Raw genomic sequence first — 19,516 nt, forward strand, 5'->3', positions numbered from 1 at the left:
GGTGAGGTACTCTCTTCCCTAGCTAAAATCTACGCTGTTCTGGTCTGACATAAAAGAAGTTGTTTGTTCCATCACTTGAATATAAAAGTGGTGCTTGCGTTCAAGAGCTACAGTCTCTGGTTTGAGTCAGAACCAGACTGCTGGTGACAAAAAGTTTTGCAGTATAATGGCTGTTCATCTGCATCCAGTATGTGCTCTCATTTACTGACCCTGCTCCAGTTCCTAGCAGACAGCCTTCCACATCACAGAAGTACCCAGCTGGCAGTGTTACTGGTAGCCTCAGATGGGAAGTCAGGGAGTGGATGAACCTGGAGACTCAGAGGCTTCCGGGCATCAGAAGCGGTTCCTTTGGATCAAGGTTAAAGCAGAGCATTGCAAAGAGTTTTGACTTGCTGCTGCCTATGATTTGTGTGTCCTAGGTATCAGTAACTTTGCTGCCAGTACGGATTTAATGGGAAGATATTTTTAAAAGTGGTGACTAACGTGTCAAAACCTTTGTTGTATTCCTAATATCATTCATCTCTCCTGCACTTTAGCAGGGCTCATGCCAGCCTTCGGTAACCTGAGTCAAGTTCTCATCTGGAGGTCCTTCCTGTGCCTCAGCCCCTGTTAGGGGAGATCATGTTTTATGTTCCCCCTTCGGCTGGACATCAGTGGCTCTGTAGCAGGCTTGTGAATGCCAGCTCATTCCAGGGGAGGGGCTGCTGAAGCTAAATTTATTTTATCAGTCTCTCAGTGGTGCAGTATTTTGCAGCCAAAAATGTGTTGTTTCAACTTTCTTTCCTTCTGTAAATTCCTCTACGGTTAGGTTTTCCACGTTGGGTAGCCAGCCTTATTTTCCAAACATGCGTATCAGGAATGGTCCTGCTCTGTGTAATTATAGTGCTGCAGTGTCTCCTGAGGAGTCAGGGCTTGGTGCTTCCAGCACACAGTACAGTAAGGAGTTGGGGGCACAGGGACAGTCTTTTAGTGCAGTGGAACTTAGTACAGAAAGCGTCTGTGATGCCACACAGGCAGAATGGAGGAAAAGCAGCCACTTCCACTTCATTTTTTCACCAGTGAAACTAATTCCAGACCCCTGATAGAGAAGTCTCAACCCTTTGTTCGCCCTTCCCTTTTATTACTTTTTTTAAGCAAATCTTAAGAAACATGCAGGCACCCACACACATGCACAGAGTTAGATTTCAAGTCCTAACAGGAAATGTGTAATCTGGTTGAAGATTAAAGTGCCAAGTGCTTCTCTTAAGGTTGGGAACCTGACACAGATGTGATTATGAATTAGAGATTGCCTTGTGGTATCAGTGGGGAAGAAAAAATGAATGTGAAAATAGAAGGGTACAGACTTGTTGAGTTCTGCAACCATCTTCAAACAGATATGGGAAGCCTGGAGGTCTTGGATCTTAGGGGATATGCGGAAGTAAAGCCAGAGTGTTACAAGAACACATTCTTCACTTTTGCTAAGATTTTGTGATAGGAGAATGTCCTGGGTTCAGCTGGGATAGAGTTAATTTTTACAGGAACCTGGGAGGTGGGGGCATAGCTGGGGCAGCTGACCTGAACTAGCCAAGGAGCTATTCCATACCATGTGACATCCTGCCCAGTATATAAATGGGGAGCGGGCCGGGGGGGGTGGTCTCTGTTTTCGGTGGGGGAAGTGGTGGAGCGTCGGGTCCCGGGTGGTGAGCAGTTGCACTGTGCATCACTCTTTTTGTATACTTTTTTTTTCATTAGTGCCGTTGTTGTTGTTGTAATCTCTTTGTGTTTGTCCCAGTAAACTGCCTTTATCTCAACCCTCGAGGTTCTGGTTTCTTTTTCTTTTTTTCTCTCCTCCGTCTCCTCCCCATCCCACCGGAGGGGGGCGGAGGAGTGAGCGAGCGGCTGCGTGGTCCTTTGTTACCGGCCGGGCTGAAACCACGACAGTCCTTTTTGGCGCCCAACGTGGGGCAGAAGGGTTGAGATAACGGCAGATCTGGCCAGAGCGTGTTGAAACAAATTTGCCAAACGCATTTCTTAGATAAATACATGTTAGTCACAATGTTGTTTCATTTGTTTACATGGTGGCATTTTGTAAGCTCTTATATGCTCTATGTATTGCCTGTAGTTGCGTATCTCATCTCTGGGAGAGTGATTGGGATTATCATTTTGCTGTACTGGGCAATGTCGACTTATGAAATGATTACATCACTGGTCATGAGGTTAAGCTGGTATCTGTATGAGGCAGTGATAACATTTCCATACTTTGGGCGCCTTCTGTCGGATTTTATTGGTAATTACACCCAATCCATGGGGAAATTAGGGGGGGGATACCTCCCCCCGTCCGTTCACCTCCCTTTTCTCCTTCCGACTAATTACAACAGCTTTTGAGAATTTTGAATATCCTTGGGATGCACAAGCCAGTGTGCTGTTAGTGCTATGCCTCCTGAATATGTTTCAGGTCTTCTTTAGGGCTACAAAAAGGCTCTTTAAGAGTACCACTCAGAGATCTTCCCCCTGGATATTCATGGGTGGCACGGCATGTGGGAGGATATGGGCAAGTATCTAGAGAACTTCTCACCGCCAGTGACTTGGAAGTTCACTCCCGAACAACTACAGAACCCTCATGAAGTGACAGAATATTTGAAAGAAAAATGCTGTGGCTATTCCAAAGACGTACAACTCGCCTCACTGTGCTGGGCCCTGGCCAGTATCTACCAAACACTGCTTGATACTAGGCAGCACCCTCAGGGAGAAAAGATGGAAAACAGAACAACAGGCACCGTGGCTACCCCAACCCCGACAACAGACACCGTGGCTGCCCCTACCCTGACAACAGGTACCATGACTACCCCTACCCCGGTGACAGACACTTCAGCTAAACCAGAGAACCAACCTGTGCCAGTATCAGTCGCCCCTGTACAGGAAAAGAAAGACACAAAGAAATCAGTTTGCTTAGCGAGAGATGAAGATGAACCAGGGTCATCGCGAGAACAGGAGGTAGAGGCAGAACCTGAAATAATTACCCGATCTCTATCCATGAGTGAGTTGCGTGACATGCGAAAAGATTTTAGCCGCCACCCAGGTGAGCACATTGTTAGCTGGCTGCTCCGATGCTGGGATAGCGGGGCTAGTAGTGTGGAATTAGAGGGTAAGGAAGCCAAGCAGTTGGGATCTCTGTCTAGGGCAGGGGGCATCGACAAGGCGATTGAGAGAAAAACACAAGTCCTCAGCCTCTGGAGGCGACTTCTGTTAGGTGTAAAGGAAAGATACCCCTTCAGGGATGAAGTTACATGTCACCAAGGCAAGTGGACCACCATGGAGAGAGGTATCCAGTACCTGAGAGAATTAGCCGTGCTGGAGGTGATTTATAATGATCCAGAAAATGCGCAGTCACCCACAGATCCATACGAAGTCCAATGCACACAACCCATGTGGCGGAAGTTTCTACGAAGTGCACCACGAACCTGTGCCAACTCATTGGCAGTAATGTCCTGGAGAGAAGGCTATGGACAAACGGTGGATGAATTGGCTGTCCAACTCCGGCAATACGAAGGGAGTCTCTCTTCCTCCCTACGGGCCTGTGTCTCAGCTGTAGAGGAGTTGTCCCGAGAGTTCCAGCAATTCAAAGTGGATCTGTCCTCCTCCTCACCTGTACAGGCCCGCATCGCAGTTATTGGGAGTAAGCGTTCCTCTGCCCGAGAGAGGAGAGAGAAAGTACACTCGACTGGCTAACCTGTGGTTTTACCTGCGTGACCATGGAGAGGACATGAGGAAGTGGGATGGAAAACCCACTTCAGTCTTGGATGCACGGGTACAGGAGTTGCGAGAAAAAGCAACCAGAAAAGAGAATTCTTCTTGGAAAACTGCTGCTCCAGTTTCCCGTGAGCAGTCCCCCAGACACAGTAGATGGGCTGATCTCATTTCTGATCCCCTTGAAGGGACTTCTGATTTACGTGTGCAGAAAGTGAGTAACGGATATTCTAACCAGGATTAGAGGGGCCCTGCCTCCAGCCAGGTGGAGGAGAGGGACAACCAAGTCTACTGGACAGTGTGGATTCGATGGCCTGGCACATCAGACCCACAGGAATATAAGGCTCTAGTGGACACTGGTACACAATGTACCCTAATGCCATCAAGTTATAAAGGGGCAGAACCCATCTGTATCTCTGGTGTGACAGGGGGATCCCAAGAGCTAACTGTATTGGAAGCTGAAATGAGTCTAACCGGGAATGAGTGGCATAAACACCCCATTGCAACTGGCCCAGAGGCCCCGTGCATCCTTGGTATAGATTATCTCAGGAGGGGGTATTTCAAGGACCCAAAAGGGTACCGTTGGGCCTTTGGTATAGCTGCATTGGAGACGGAGGAGATTGAACAGCTGTCTACCCTGCCGGGTCTCTCCCAAGACCCTTCGGTTGTGGGGTTGCTGAAGGTTGAAGAACAACAGGTGCCAATTGCTACCACGACGGTGCACCGGCGACAATATCGCACCAACCGAGACTCCTTGATCCCCATCCATAAGCTGATTTGCCAGTTGGAGAGCCAAGGAGTGATCAGCAAGACTCACTCACCCTTTAATAGTCCCATATGGCCCATGCAGAAATCCAATGGGGAATGGCGACTAACAGTAGATTATCGTGGGCTGAATGAAGTCATGCCACTGCTGAGCGCTGCTGTGCCAGATATGTTAGAGCTTCAATATGAACTGGAATCAAAGGCAGCTAAGTGGTATGCCACAATTGACATTGCTAATGCATTTTTCTCCATTCCTTTGGCAGCGGAGTGCAGGCCTCAGTTTGCTTTCACTTGGAGGGGCGTCCAGTACACCTGGAATCGACTGCCCCAGGGGTAGAAACACAGCCCCACCATTTGTCGTGGACTGATCCAGGCTGCACTAGAAAAAGGTGAAGATCCAGAGCACCTGCAATATATTGATGACATCATTGTATGGGGCAACACGGCAGAAGAAGTTTTTGAGAAAGGGAAGAAAATAATCCAAATCCTTTTGAAGGCTGGTTTTGCCATAAAAGAAAGTAAGGTCAAGGGACCTGCGCAGGAGATCCAGTTCTTAGGAGTAAAATGGCAAGATGGGCGTCGTCAGATCCCTGTGGACGTCATCAACAAAATAGCAGCTATGTCCTCACTGACTAATAAAAAGGAAACACAGGCTTTCTTAGGTGTTGTGGGTTTTTGGAGAATGCATATTCCAAATTACAGTCAAATTGTAAGCCCTCTCTACCAAGTTACTCGGAAGAAGAACGATTTTAAATGGGGGCCTGAGCAACGACAAGCCTTTGAACAGATTAAGCAGGAGATTGTTCACGCAGTAGCTCTTGGGCCAGTCCGGACAGGACAAGATATTAAAAATATGCTCTACACTGCAGCTGGGGAGAATGGCCCTACCTGGAGCCTTTGGCAGAAAGCACCTGGGGAGACCCGTGGCCGACCTCTGGGGTTTTGGAGTCGAGTATATCGAGGATCCGAGGCTCGCTATACTCCAACTGAAAAAGAGATCTTGGCAGCATATGAAGGAGTTCGAGCTGCCACAGAAGTGGTTGGTACTGAAACACAGCTCTTCTTAGCACCCCAACTGCCAGTGCTGGGCTGGATGTTCAAAGTGAAAGTTTTCTCTACGCATCACGCGACTGACGCCACGTGGAGTAAGTGGATCGCACTGATCACACAGCGAGCTCGCATAGGAAACCCCAGTCGCCCAGGAATGTTAGAAGTGATCACGGACTGGCCAGAAGGCAAAGATTTTGGAATGTCGCCAGAGAAAGAGGTGACACGGGCTGAAGAAGCCCCGCTGTATAATAAACTGCCAGAAAATGAGAGGCAATATGCCCTGTTCACTGATGGGTCCTGTCACATTGTGGGAAAACATCGAAGGTGGAAGGCTGCTGTATGGAGTCCTACACGACTAGTCGCAGAAACTGCTGAAGGAGAAGGTGAATCGAGTCAGTTTGCAGAGGTGAAAGCCATCCAGCTAGCGTTAGACATTGCTGAAAAAGTGGCCAGTGCTCTATCTCTATACTGACTCATGGGTGGTGGCAAATGCCCTATGGGGGTGGCTACAGCAATGGAAGAAGGGCAATTGGCAGCGCAGAGGTAAACCCATCTGGGCTGCCGCACTGTGGCAAGATATCGCTGTTCGGATAGAGAAGCTAGTGGTAAAAGTACGTCACATAGATGCTCATGTACCCAAGAGTCGAGCCACTGAAGAACATCAAAACAACCAGCAGGTGGATCAGGCTGCCAAGATTGAAGTGTCTCAGGTGGACCTGGACTGGCAACGTAGGTGTGAGCTATTTATGGCTCAGTGGGCCCACGATACCTCAGGCCATCAGGGAAGAGATGCAACATATAGATGGGCTCGAGATCGAGGGGTGGACTTGACCATGGACACTATCGCACAGGTCATCCATGAATGTGAAACATGTGCTGCAATTAAGCAAGCCAAGCGGCAAAAACCCCTGTCGCATGGAGGGCGATGGCTGAAATATAAACAGTGGGAGGCCTGGCAGATTGACTATATCACACTCCCACGAACACGCCAAGGCAAGTGCCATGTGCTTACAATGGTGGAAGCAACCACTGGGTGGCTGGAAACATACCCTGTGTCCCATGCCACTGCCCAGAACCCTATCCTGGGCCTTCAAGAGAAAATTTTATGGCAACATGGCACCCCAGAAAGAATCGAGTTGGACAACGGGACTCACTTCCGAAACAACCTCGTAGACACCTGGGCCAAAGAACATGGCATTGAGTGGGTGTATCACATCCCTTATCACGCACCAGCCTCCGGAAAAATTGAATGATACAATGGACTGCTGAAAACTACATTGAGAGCGATGGAGGGTGGAACTTTCAAGCATTGGGATACACATTTAACTGTAGGTAGTTAGGGCCAGGCGACCGGAAGATATCGCGCTGTACGGAAAGACAGGACCTCTCTCCTGATAGCCAAATGGCACTTAGTTTGTGAGGTAAGTGGACGGATGTGACGTTGTAAACCTAAGCTATATAACGCCGTGTCATTCACTAATAAACGCCATTTGCCGTCTACCACATTGGTGTCTGCGAGCTAATGGACCGAGCGACCTAGGGGTGGTCGCCGTGCCGTTCCTGAACCAGGTCACCACGCCTTGCAGAGGCGACAAGTGGTGCCGAAACCCGGGAATCGTCGCCTGGACGGGTGAACGGCGGCCGGAGCGGCAGGACCAGCCCGGCGGGGAGGACGCTCCCGGACCAACAAGGACGATGGAAGCCCTTGTGCAGGTCGTATCACAATTACATAAGCAGTGGGGTATTGATTGTAAACCCAAAGATTTCACTCTCGCAGTTGCGAGGCTTGTGCAAATTAGGGTCATTGATGATCCGGTGGATATTCTCCACCCCGAAGCGTGGGATAAATGTACTAAAGCATTAGCCGAGGAGACGATGTCCTCAGGCTGTGCGAAAAATCTTAAATCGTCGGGGAAAGTCGTACAGGCCTTGCGAAAGGCCATACAAGAACAAGATACCTGGAGGGCGGCGAAGAATTGTTTGCCGGTTACCCCAAAATTGGGAGTCGGGGCGGCCACGCAAACTTCTCAGCCCCCGGACAATGATGATTCTGTTAAGACTAAAGATCTACAAGAGGGTGGGGTGTCCCCTCAGCTTCAGAACCCCGACTCACTAACGGAGGGACAAAAACGAGCTGAATCTTTCTGGGGCGGGTTAACTGAGGAGGCCAGGGGCGTTGCAGAGAAAGCAAAGTCTGGGGAAGTCTGGGCTAAACCACCACCCTATGCACCCCATAATGGCGCCGAGCACAAAGAAGAAGGGCGGGGCGAGGATGCCAGCGGTGGGAATAGGGAGGACGTGCTAGCACTAACAAGCACACACAAATGGGAAGGGGAGGAGAGTCAGAACGAGAAAGTTTGTGAAAGTGACTGGGAGGGAGAGGGGAACGTGAGCGAAGGAAGGAAAGCCAATCAGAGTAGCTATCGGAAAAGAACCACCTCACCAAGCAGGGGGCGGGGCGAACCCAGAGGGAAAGACGAACCAAGGGGGCGGGGCAAACCCAGAGGGATGGGCGAACCAAAAGGGAGGGGCCAGCCCAGAGGGAGGGAACGGCCTGCCCGCAAGGGAAGCGGGCGGGGCCGGAGCCTGACAAAAAGGTACCGGGAACCGGAAGCAACTAGTCAGTCGAGTTCCGACTTCGGATCAGACATGAGCTCGGACGAGTGGCTCGCAGTTGACTCAACCTCAGAGGGAGACGAAACGGAAACAGACTAAGTTAAAAGCCAAAGCGTCCCAATCCAAATTAAAGACAAACCGCGAGGGGGAGAAATCCCTCTCACGGACTGGAGGAAAATAAAGAGCGCATGTGCCGACTGGGTCCCACCAGCCGCGTTAGCATTCCCGGTCAGGGTGACAGAGGGAGGACAAAGGGTCCACTCGCCCATAAACCCTAAGGATATACAAGCGATTGTTAAGGCAATCGTGGATAAGGGACTCAATTCTGCTATGATCTCCACTCTCATAGACGGTGTTTTTGGGGGAGATGATATGCTCCCGTTTGATATAAAGCAAACTTGTAGAATGATCTTTGACGGGGCAGGTATGATTGTTTTTAAACAAGAATGGGAGGAGAACTGCGCAGGAAAACTGGCCCAAGTAGCTGGGGCGGATCACCCGCTACATGGCTCCAGCCTGCAGCGACTGATGGGTACAGACCCAACAATGATCACCCCTCAGGCACAGGCCCAGGGCCTGCGGGCCCATGAAGTTATGACAACTACTCGTGCGGCCAGAGAAGCCATCCGCACAGCCTCTAGAGTTATTGCCAAGCCATCGCCATGGTCCACAATAAAGCAAAGTGAAAGTGAGAGCTTTACACAATTTGTAGATCGTCTCCAGGCAGCAGTCGACTCTTCAGCCCTGCCTGCGGAAGCAAAGGGTCCGGTCGTAGCAGAATGTTTACGTCAGCAATGTAATTCAGCAACCAAAGAAATCTTGCGATCATTGCCAGTGGGGTCAAGTATTGCGGACATGATTAAGCATGTTGCAAAGGAAGAGCAGTTAGCCCCAATCCAGGCGGCCGTTCGTACCACAATAGCTAGTGTGATGGCTTGTTTTAAATGTGGCCAGGCAGGCCACGTGGTAGCAAACTGCCCTCAGTTGGGGGATCAGCCAACACGGCCCCCCCCAGGCCAAAGTCGACCCAGAGGACCGTGTTGGGCCTGCGGAAAGAAAGGACATTTTGCTAAGGAATGTAAATCTAAAACTCAGGGAAACGGGAGGGGGAGGGGGCATCCGGGCCGCACACAGCCCTCTCCCACGTGGAATACGAGGCGGCCCAACTATGCCAACCCCAAATGGGGCAAAGCACTCCCGAACCCGCTGCCCCCTCAAGATGCGACCAACTTTATGGCTCAACCGACAGCGCAGCAGAACGTGTCATCACCTCAGGGACAGCAAGGACCACCCTTTGGGGGCGAGACCCCGGGGTGGCCCTGGCAGTAAAATGTGATGATCCACCGGTGGTGTGGGGGATTTGCTCCCTCTATAATACCTTAAATGATATCACCATCAGCGTCCCCTTTTTGATTGATACTGGAGCAGATATTACAGTTATCCCTGACACGATTTGGCCCTCGCATTGGAAATTAGAAGATGCCCCCTTGGTGGGTGGAGTCGGGGGATTATCCCGAGCTCGAAAGAGTGCTCAATTAATTGCAGTCACGCTCCACACTGAAAAAGGACCAGAGAAAACTATTACTCTCTTCCCATATGTCATGTCAAAGGTCCCACCCCTGTTGGGAAGGGACGCTCTAGCCCTATTAAAAGCCAGGGTGACAAATTTACTATAAGGGCCACTGCCATACACCCACTCCCGCCAATTAAATTAACGTGGAAATCATCTGACCCGGTGTGGGTTGAGCAGTGGCCCCTGCCAAAGCCTCGAATGGACGCTCTTCTTGAGCTAGTTGACCGCGAATTACAACGAGGTCACATAGAGCCATCCACTAGCCCATGGAATACCCCGGTTTTCGTAATACCCAAACGAGTTGGTGAGGGGTTTCGCCTCCTCCATGACCTGCGCGAAGTAAATAAGAGAATTCAACCAATGGGCCCCGTCCAAACACTATTACCCATGAACTCTATGATACCAAAGGGACAACCTTGTGCTGTCCTTGATATTAAGGACTGTTTCTTTTCAATACCCCTGCATGAGGAGGACAAGGAGCGGTTTGCTTTCTCTGTTGTGTTTCCTAACAGCCAACGCCCCAACCTGCGTTTCCAGTGGAAAGTGCTGCCTCAAGGAATGATCAACTCGCCTACCATCTGCCAGATTACAGTGGATCGAGCGCTGGCACCAGTTCGCCGCAGTGACCCAACCGCGACTATAATTCAGTACATGGACGATATCTTGATCGCGGTGCCGACAGGAAATCAGGTAGACCAACTGGTATTGACAGTCTCAGAAACTCTAAAAACAAATGGGTTTGAAATTGCAAGCGCGAAAGTTAAAAAAGGACCCTGTGTAAGCTTTTTGGGAGTAGGGATCACGAGCTCTTACATAACCTCCCCCCAAATAAAAATCCGTCGTGACATCAGAACACTCCATGATATGCAACAGTTAGTGGGGTCTTTGCAATGGCTCCGTAACATTATCCTAGTCCCTCCCGAAATCATGACCCCCCTGTATGACCTGCTGAAAGGAAAGAATCCATGGGAACAGAAAACTCTGACAGCGGAAGCGATGGACTCTCTTGATTTTATTGAGCAACGAGTATCATCGAGCACACTCGCCAGATGGAATCCAGACGTACCACTTGATCTGTATGTACATTTTACGGAAGGAGGGGGAGTAGGGGCACTAGCCCAGGGGCCCCCTGAAAAAGCTCAGCCAATACAATGGATAGTCCTGGGAAAACCATCACGTGCATTCTCTCCAGGAGTAGAGTGCCTGAGTAACCTCATTATGAAAGGCAGAAAACTCGCCTTAAGACACCTAGGTATCGAACCCGCCAGGATATATCTACCCTTCCGCAAACAACTCCCAACGCAATCAGTGGCAATATCAGAATACCTGGCAATAGCCCTTGTAGGATTTGGTGGGGAAGTCCAATATGCCGCAAAACCCCCTTGGACTCAAATGCTGACGATTGTCAATATTGATCTCCCACAAAAGATCATGGATCGACCCCAACAGGGACCAACAGTCTTTACAGACGCATCCTCAGTGACTTCAACTGCAGCGGCAGTGTGGCAGTCGGGAGGGGGATGGCACTGTGTTAAATTGACTGATCATGCGCTTTCAGTCCAGCAATTAGAAGCGATGGCCGTAGTACTGGCCTGTGGACTGTTCCCAATGGAGCACCTTAACATAGTGACCGATTCGATGTTCGTGGCCAAACTTTGTTTAGCCATGTCAGGACCCGGTGTATCTACATCCACAACTGCACTCATGCTGGAAGAAGCACTTTTCTCCCGAAAGGGTACCATATTGGTCATCCATGTTAACAGCCACGACCCGGTTAAAGGGTTTTTCCAAATCGGCAACGACAAAGCGGACGCCGCTGCGAAAGGATTGTGGACGCTAAGGGACGCCCGTCAGCTACATGAGTCTTTACACATCGGAGCTAAAGCGCTAGCAAAGAAATGCGGGATTTCAGTTACTGACGCGAAACACATAGTCGCCACATGCCCCCACTGTCAGAAAGCACCATTGTGGTCCAGTGGAGTTAACCCCAGAGGCCTTAAGGCCTCCGAAGTGTGGCAGACGGACTTTACACTTTGTCAGTTGTTAAAACCCCGAGCATGGCTAGCAGTGACTGTAGATACATATAGCGGAGTAATTGTAGCCACACAACACCTTAAAACAGACTCCAAAGCAACCATCCAACATTGGTTGACGGTCATGGCGTGGCTCGGCATCCCTAACCAGATCAAAACAGACAATGGTCCAAACTTTGTTTCCAAATCAGTCCAGGCATTCGCTTTGAAATGGGGTATCACTCTAACACATGGCATTCCATATAATAGCACAGGCCAAGCTATAGTTGAACGGGCAAATCAAACCCTGAAATCCAAATTAGAGGTGTTGGCAAAAACGGAAGGTTTTGTCAACACCATTCCCCCAGGAGACCAAACACGCCTGCTAGCAACTGCTCTTTTAGCACTAAACCAATTCCCCAGAGGAGAAGAGGTGAATAGCCCCACTCAAAAACATTGGGCCACCCAAGCACTAGAAGAAGGCCCTCTGGTCATAATTAGAAATGAGCTGGGAGATTGGGAGCAAGGGTGGAGACTAATTCTTACAGGACAAGGGTACGCTGCTGTTAAAAAAGATGGAAAGGTCAAGTGGTGCCCACTTAAATCCATCAAACCAGACCTCCAGAATAAAACTAACGAAAACTGTGAGTTTCTGTCCACAGGACCGGATCATCGGGCGCCCTCGTAATCCATACACCCCGGTGGCAAGTGAGGACGACAGGCCGACAAACACCTTGTCCGTGCCTGGGAATTCCACCCTGGCAGAAACCGGACAACGGCAACGCGACCGCCACGGAGGAGGGCTGCGGTGCTTTTGTACGATCCTGATCCTAGAACTTCTCACTGTGGGACAGGTAGAATCAAGCCACTCTCATCACCAGCCATTTAAATGGTCTCTTCTTCGATTTGAGAGTCAGCAAGTCATCGCAACTCAGATAACATCAGGTGCACCGAGCTTCAGTGCTTCTTTATGTCAACTAGTCCCGAGAGATCGGTGTTGGGAATACCTAGGGTTTTATATGTGTCCTGGTTCCAATCCCGGGAAGGGGTATTGTAACCTTCCCAACCACTACTATTGTGGCTACTGGGGATGTGAGACCATAGCCCCTGCTTGGATACCAGGTAGCGGTAGAGACAGATACCTAAAAGTTCAGTGGGGTCCATACGGATGCACCCCACCGCGAGGATGGCAAGGACGTGGGAAGTGTCAGTACCTCTTCTTGAATGTTACCAAACCCCATGAAGATAGTTGGTTGCTTGGGAAAGTTTGGGGAGTCAGATATACAGAACCAGGATCAGACAAAGGCGGCCTAATCCAGATAAAAAAGGAGGTTGTCCCAAACGATCCACCACCAGTGGATCCCAATCGAATAGTTGTCAAGGAAACAGCCCAGATTACCCCTAACCGAGACTACGTGACTAAAAAGGCCAACTACCAGGAAATAACAACAAGGAACTACATGACAACACGCATCACAACAACACACACCACAACGACACGCGCCCCGACAACACGCATCCCGACCACACGCACCACAACAACACATATTACAACACGCACTATAGCAACACATACCGCCAAAATCCCTTATGAAAGTTCTCTCTGGAAAATGATGCAAGCTAGCTACCGAGTCCTGAACAAAACTAATCCAAATCTTACAGAGCATTGCTGGCTGTGCTATGGGTTAAGACCACCCTTTTATGAGGCGGTGGGAGTGAGCGACACACCCATACGGCTAAATGGTACGAATCCAGCCCAGTGTACATGGGACGCAGAGAAACAAAGAATCACGCTAGCACAGGTGGTGGGAAGAGGCGTGTGTGTAGGCAAAGTCCCAGAGCATAAAAAACAACTGTGTGTTGATAAAACACAAGCCAATACCCCTGCAAAATGGTTAATACCTGCTAACAATACCAAGTGGGTTTGTTCTAGCTCGGGAGTTACACCCTGTTTATAAATGGAAAAATTTGATGACTTCTCAGAATACTGTATCCAGGTAACTATAATCCCCAAAATCTTTTACCATCCTGAAGACTTCGTCTACGACTCACTGATTACCCCAGAACACCATCTGTCAAAACGAGAACCCTTTACGGCACTAACAATAGCTACACTAATGATCATAGGGGGTGCGGGATTAGGCACGGGAATAGCATCCCTGGTGCAACAGAATAAAGAATTTAGTGCCTTGAGAATGGCAGTAGATGAAGACCTGACTAGAATTGAACAATCAATAAGTGCACTAGAACAATCAATTAGATCACTTTCTGAAGTAGTGCTGCAGAATTGAAGAGGATTAGACCTGATGTTCTTACAGCAAGGGGGGGTGTGTGCTGCACTAAAGGAGGAATGTTGTGTGTATGCGGACCATACTGGAATAGTGAGGGATACCATGGCCAAATTGCGAGAGGGATTAGAAAAACGAAAAAGGGAACGAGAGGCACAACAAAATTGGTTCACATCATGGTTTAACCATTCTCCATGGCTGACCACTCTGGTATCTACCCTGATAGGGCCAATCACAATGATCGTGGTGGCACTGATCTTCGGACCGTGTATATTGAATAAGCTCGTGTCATTTGTTAAGAGCCGGCTAGAGCAGGTTAACATCATGATGGTAGAACGCCGACAACTTCTCTAAAAAACTTTAGTTCGAAGTTTCCCTTAACTGTCCCCGATTACGCCTTGTTACTTCCAATCACAACCCCCCCCCCCTTTCTAACTACCTCTTGCTTAGTGTGCCTTACATTTTCAAGTTTGTGATGTATATACTTTTTAGATTGTTTTCTACCTAAGATTATGATGTAGACATTCTTTTAAGATTGTTATATTTTAACTAATTTAAATATGCATAGGGAGGGGGAAAATGTAGGTAGTTAGGGCCAGGCGACCGGAAGATATCGCGCTGTACGGAAAGACAGGACCTCTCTCCTGATAGCCAAATGGCACTTAGTTTGTGAGGTAAGCGGACGGACGTGACGTTGTAAACCTAAGCTATATAACGCCGTGTCATTCACTAATAAACGCCATTTGCCGTCTACCACATTGGTGTCTGCAAGCTAATGGACCGAGCGACCTAGGGGTGGTCGCCGTGCCGTTCCTGAACCAGGTCACCACACCTGGCAGAGGCGACAATTTAACAAAAGCCACCTGGTTAGTTAATACTAGAGGATCCGCCAATCGGGCTGGCCCCGCCCAACCAGGAGTTCCACATACTGTAGAAGGGGATAAAGTCCCTGTAGTGCGCATGAGGAGTATGTTAGGAAAGACAGTCTGGGTTAGTCCTCCCTCAAGCAGAGGCAAACCCATTCAAGGGGTTGTTTTTGCTCAAGGACCTGGGTACACCTGGTGGGTGATGCAGAAGGAGGGGGAGGTTCGATGTGTACCTCAGGGAGATTTGATTTTGGGAGAGAATAGCCGGTGAATTGGACTGTATGATATTTAACTTCTAAATAACGTGCCAATGCATGTCATTGTATCTACAGTGTCTATATGCCATATCAAGGGTATTATTGTGAGAATTATCCAAATGACTACAGGATGGACTTTTGAAACTGAGCCAAGTACAACAGTGATAGAACTTGAACTGGCACCCAGCAATTTCCTCAAGATCAACATCTTCGACCTGCAGACCAAGGGCATGAGTTGCACCAAATGTACTAGCCACAAGTTCCAGAGGCAGCGTACAACAACCCAACATCTCACACCATCTCTCTCTTATCCTGAAGAACTGTTACAACAGATAGAGCCCCAAAATCGATGGACACATTAGAGGGATAGCCTATAGGCTAAAGGAACACTGTGTGTGTGTGTGTGCGAGGTCGGGGAAGATAAGGAAAGTAATAGTGGTTGATTGGGAAAAAAAAAAGTAAGATCTGGGCATGATGTAGATGGTATAGAATAAGGGGTGGATAATGTCCTGGGTTCAGCTGGGATAGAGTTAATTTTTACAGGAACCTGGGAGGTGGGGGGCATAGCCGGGGCAGCTGACATGAACTAGCCAAGGAGCTATTCCATACCATGTGCCATCATGCTCAGTATATAAATGGGGAGCGGGCCGGGGGGTGGTCTCTGTTTTTGGTGGGGGAAGTGGCGGAGCGTCGGGTCCCGGGTGGTGAGCAGTTGCACTGTGCATCACTCTTTTTGTATACTTTTTCATTAGTGCTGTTGTTGTTGTTGTAAGCTCTTTGTGTTTGTCCCAGTAAACTGCCTTTATCTCAACCCTCGAGGTTCCGGTTTCTTTTTCTTTTCTCTCCTCCGTCTCCTCCCCATCCCACCGGAGGGGGGCGGAGGAGTGAGCGAGCGGCTGCGTGGTCCTTTGTTACCGGCCGGGCTGAAACCACGACAGGAGAAAAATACCAATTTTGGATAAAACATTGCAGAGCAGATGTCTGAACACGTCCTCAACACTGAAGGTTAAAGGTGTACTGAGTTTTCAAAGAAATTTCTTACTGCTGCAGCTTGGTGGGAAAAATGAACCATCCCTACTCCCAAAGCAGGGGCAGCAAGAGAAGATACCTGCATCTTGCTACAGGTAGATCTGCTGCTTTTTGAGGAACAGAGTGCAGAGCCTGCCAGATTATCACAAGTTCACTCCTACTGCCAGAAGGAGTTAAAAATAAACCTTGTCAAAAAGCACTCCAGCAGAGTAAAAGGTTTTTCCCTGGCTTACAAAACTGGAAGCAAAGAAGCAAAGTGTAGAGACAGCAGATTAAGGTGCTCTCCCTGGTGACAGCTCTGCTCATCGTTCCTGGATGCTGATCCCCATTGCTGGACATGTGCTGAGCTGCTGGTACAGCTGGAGCTCATGTTCTGCCACTGAGGGTGGCTTTCCAGAGTGAGCGGCTCTCCAAGCTTACTGGAGCTGTTTCTTAACTATACCCTTAGTTTATAAAGTGTACAAATATCTTAAAAGTAACCCCTTTAAATTTTCTCCCTTCCTATTACTCAGAATAGTGAAAACATGTGCTTGGCTTTACATTTCAGAAAAAATGAAGTAGTCGTAGGCTTTCTTGAGACCAAAGCTGACTTTGGTCTGCAGAGCGCTTTCTGTGCTTTTCCCATTTGTAGCTCTGCCTTGAGAGCTGGATTTCCTTGCTGTGTAAATGGGCCATCAGTGCTAATCTGAAAAGCACTGCCTTTGCCAGGCTGCTCTTAAGCCTGTGACTTACACTAATAATTTCACAGAACCACAGAATTGTTGGGGTTGGAAGGAATCTCTGGATGTCATCTTGTCCAACTCCACTGCTCAAGCAGGATCACCTAGAGCAGGCTGCCCAGGACCACATACAGATGGCTTTTGAGTATCTCCAAGGACAGAGACTCCACAGCCTCTCTGGGCAACCTGTGCCAGTGCTCGGCCACCCTCACAGTAAAAAAAAAAAAAAAAAGTGTTTCTTGACATTCAGACAGAACCTCCTGTGTTTTGGTTTGTGCCCATTACCTTTTGTCCTGTCCCTGGGCACCACTGAAAAGAGCCTGGCTCCATCTTCTTTGCACAGGTGTTTGTACATATTGATGAGATCCCCCCCAAGAGCCTTCCTTCCTCTAGCAGTGATGGCCATGAGGCTGACTGCATCCTCTTTCCTGGCATGTAAGTGGACTTGAATGTGCTTGATCTTCTTACTAATATCTTGATGAACTGGACCAAAACCAAAGCAATGCTTAATTCTGTCATGTGGGAGAAAGGCCAGAAAAAAAGGGAAGAAAAAGTCCTTCTTTCTTTTTAGGATGGATTCAGGTCTGGTCAAGGAAGCCTGGGCCTGAAAGGTCTGAGAGGAGCCTTGAGTACGGCGATGCTATGCCAGAGGCTTTTGCCTCCCTGTCAGCTGTACGGCTCGGGGCTTGTGCTCTTTCTTTTAAATCGGATGTGTTTAGATTTGCAGAAACCCTTTTCTGCTGATCCACTTGCCCTCCTTGCAACACCTGCCTGTCTGCTCAGTGGCAGTTTGGGCACGCAATTAATGCAGGAGCGTGCCTGACACGTGTGTGTGTGTGAGCAGGCACCGACAGGGTACATGCCAACCCTCCACACCCCAGCTTATCACAGCCTCTGGCATTTTATCTCACGACACGCGTATCGCATGTGCGTTATCTTAATGGGATTCTGTTTCTCTGAAACTCTGAAGTGCTGTCAGGCAGTTATGTATACAAAGGGTAACAAGCTGTGCTCTCCCTGCTCAGCTGTGTTGGACATCGCAGCAGGAACGTGGTCAATCAGAAGCAAGGGTTTTGTCTCAGCTACTCTGCGGAGCAGCAGCAGTGATGGGTGGGAAACTGCTGCTTCCCTGTGCAGGCAGTGCCCCTTGGCAAAGCAAAGCTGTTCTGTTCCCTGGCCATGAAGGTACCTTTGAGAAAGAAATTTTGTTACCCAACCAGGCATAAGTAAAAGAGAGGTATTTTGTTATTAGTCCTTCTGGTTACCAGGCTCCCTAAGAGGTCTCCTACTCCCTGGATTATATATGGAAGAGAGACTGATCTCTGCACTCTCGAGTGTGCTCTTACATGAGAGATTTCTGGAACTGCCCGTATTAGGGGGCTGAGAATGGATAAACTCTGGGTGAGGCATGAAGGTATATATTACTGTAACAATGCAGTAATGCAGAGCCACTTAGTTGGAAAGTCTCTACATTTGAAGTTACTTTAGAAAATAATTTCCAAATAGCCAAGAAGTTACAATACTGCTTGTTTTTGCTCTTGGCTTTCTAAATCCAAATACGTGTGCAAGCCGCAAGCTCTCTTCCTCTGAACTGACTGGCAGTATGGCTGTGGGCTCTAAGGACAAACTGACCACTAATTTTAGGAAATGAAAGAGTTTTATCTTAAAAAACAAACGAACAAACCCCCCTCGCCCCCCCCCAAACCCAAGCAACAACACCACCACCACCCCCAAACAAACAAACAAAACCAAAAAACCCCCAAACAACAACAACAAAGAGAAGGAAGGTTACAAGAGTAAGGGTATCTGTTTCTGAAAGAGGAAATGTATGATGAAAGGCTGCAAGACAGTTCTCTTGGTTGCCCAAAAGAATTAAGACTGGCTGTAGATCTGCAAGGAAGGAGTTATAGAAAAAACATTTAAATAAAGAATTTGGTTCTCAGCCAGGGAAAGGCACTCAGGTTTTGGCACTGGTGCTTCTCATTTAGCAGTGACAGGCAGCATATTGTACTGTAGCTGTGAACAGCGGTAGGAAGCTAACCCGTGTGTGAGCTCGAGCTCCGTGAAGGGAGGAGTAAGGGAGAGCTGCAGGGCTTCCTTGTGCCCTTCCTGGCAGGTGGCTAATTTGGCTGTGGGGAATTAGCCTTCGTGGTGGCACTGGGCTCAGTGTGGCAGTAATTTCCTTCCTTGTAATGACAAGGACAGTCCCTCGATAAGTGCACATCCTGGAATTGCTCTTCTAGAGCAGTTTGCCTACCACGAACTTCACTTAGGGGCCACCTTTCTCTTGGGACACCCATGCTGCCTTGCTTTATTTTGCATTTCTGGTTTTTGCCTTCCCTCTTAGCTCCATTGTGTTCTTGTCCACTTTCACCCAGCCTCCCCTGTAATCTGAAACAATCCTGAGCAATATCAGGTAGAGGTAAGCTCTGAATCGTGTTTGGTGTGGGTATGATCCATCCCAGGTTTGGTCATTGGGGCCATTCTTGCCTGCTGGATCACCCGGAGATGAGCTGGGCAGTGGGCAGTGGGCCCTGGCAGGAACAGGCTAGCTCTTGCTCTTGGGTACCTTCCTTAACCATGGCCCCCAGAGACCTGAAAACCAGCCACATTGC

General features: G+C 48.9%; 2 protein-coding genes across 2 annotated transcripts in view; both read left to right on the forward strand.

Annotated features, from left to right (window-relative positions):
* The window catches only part of LOC126039390 (glypican-1-like), a 200,351-nt gene that overhangs the window by 49,503 nt on the left and 131,332 nt on the right, over window positions 1-19,516 (forward strand). The window lies entirely within an intron of this gene.
* LOC126039283 (uncharacterized) lies at window positions 10,309-15,706 on the forward strand. Its single transcript, XM_049802213.1, has 2 exons — window positions 10,309-12,687; window positions 15,229-15,706. Exons 1-2 carry the CDS (start codon window positions 12,318-12,320, stop codon window positions 15,513-15,515), a joined length of 657 nt encoding a protein of 218 aa, XP_049658170.1. The 5' UTR covers window positions 10,309-12,317; the 3' UTR covers window positions 15,516-15,706.

The sequence above is a fragment of the Accipiter gentilis genome, chromosome 6 (assembly GCF_929443795.1).
Source record: "Accipiter gentilis chromosome 6, bAccGen1.1, whole genome shotgun sequence".
NCBI lineage: Eukaryota > Metazoa > Chordata > Aves > Accipitriformes > Accipitridae > Astur > Astur gentilis.

Excerpts from the sequence above, each read along its gene's own strand:
- LOC126039283 (XM_049802213.1), top strand. The coding sequence starts at position 12,318 with ATGGAAAGGTCAAGTGGTGCCCACTTAAATCCATCAAACCAGACCTCC. Across the intron at positions 12,688-15,228 it reads CGCAACTCAGATAACATCAG|TGTCTATATGCCATATCAAG; the intron begins GTGCACCGAGCT and ends TTGTATCTACAG.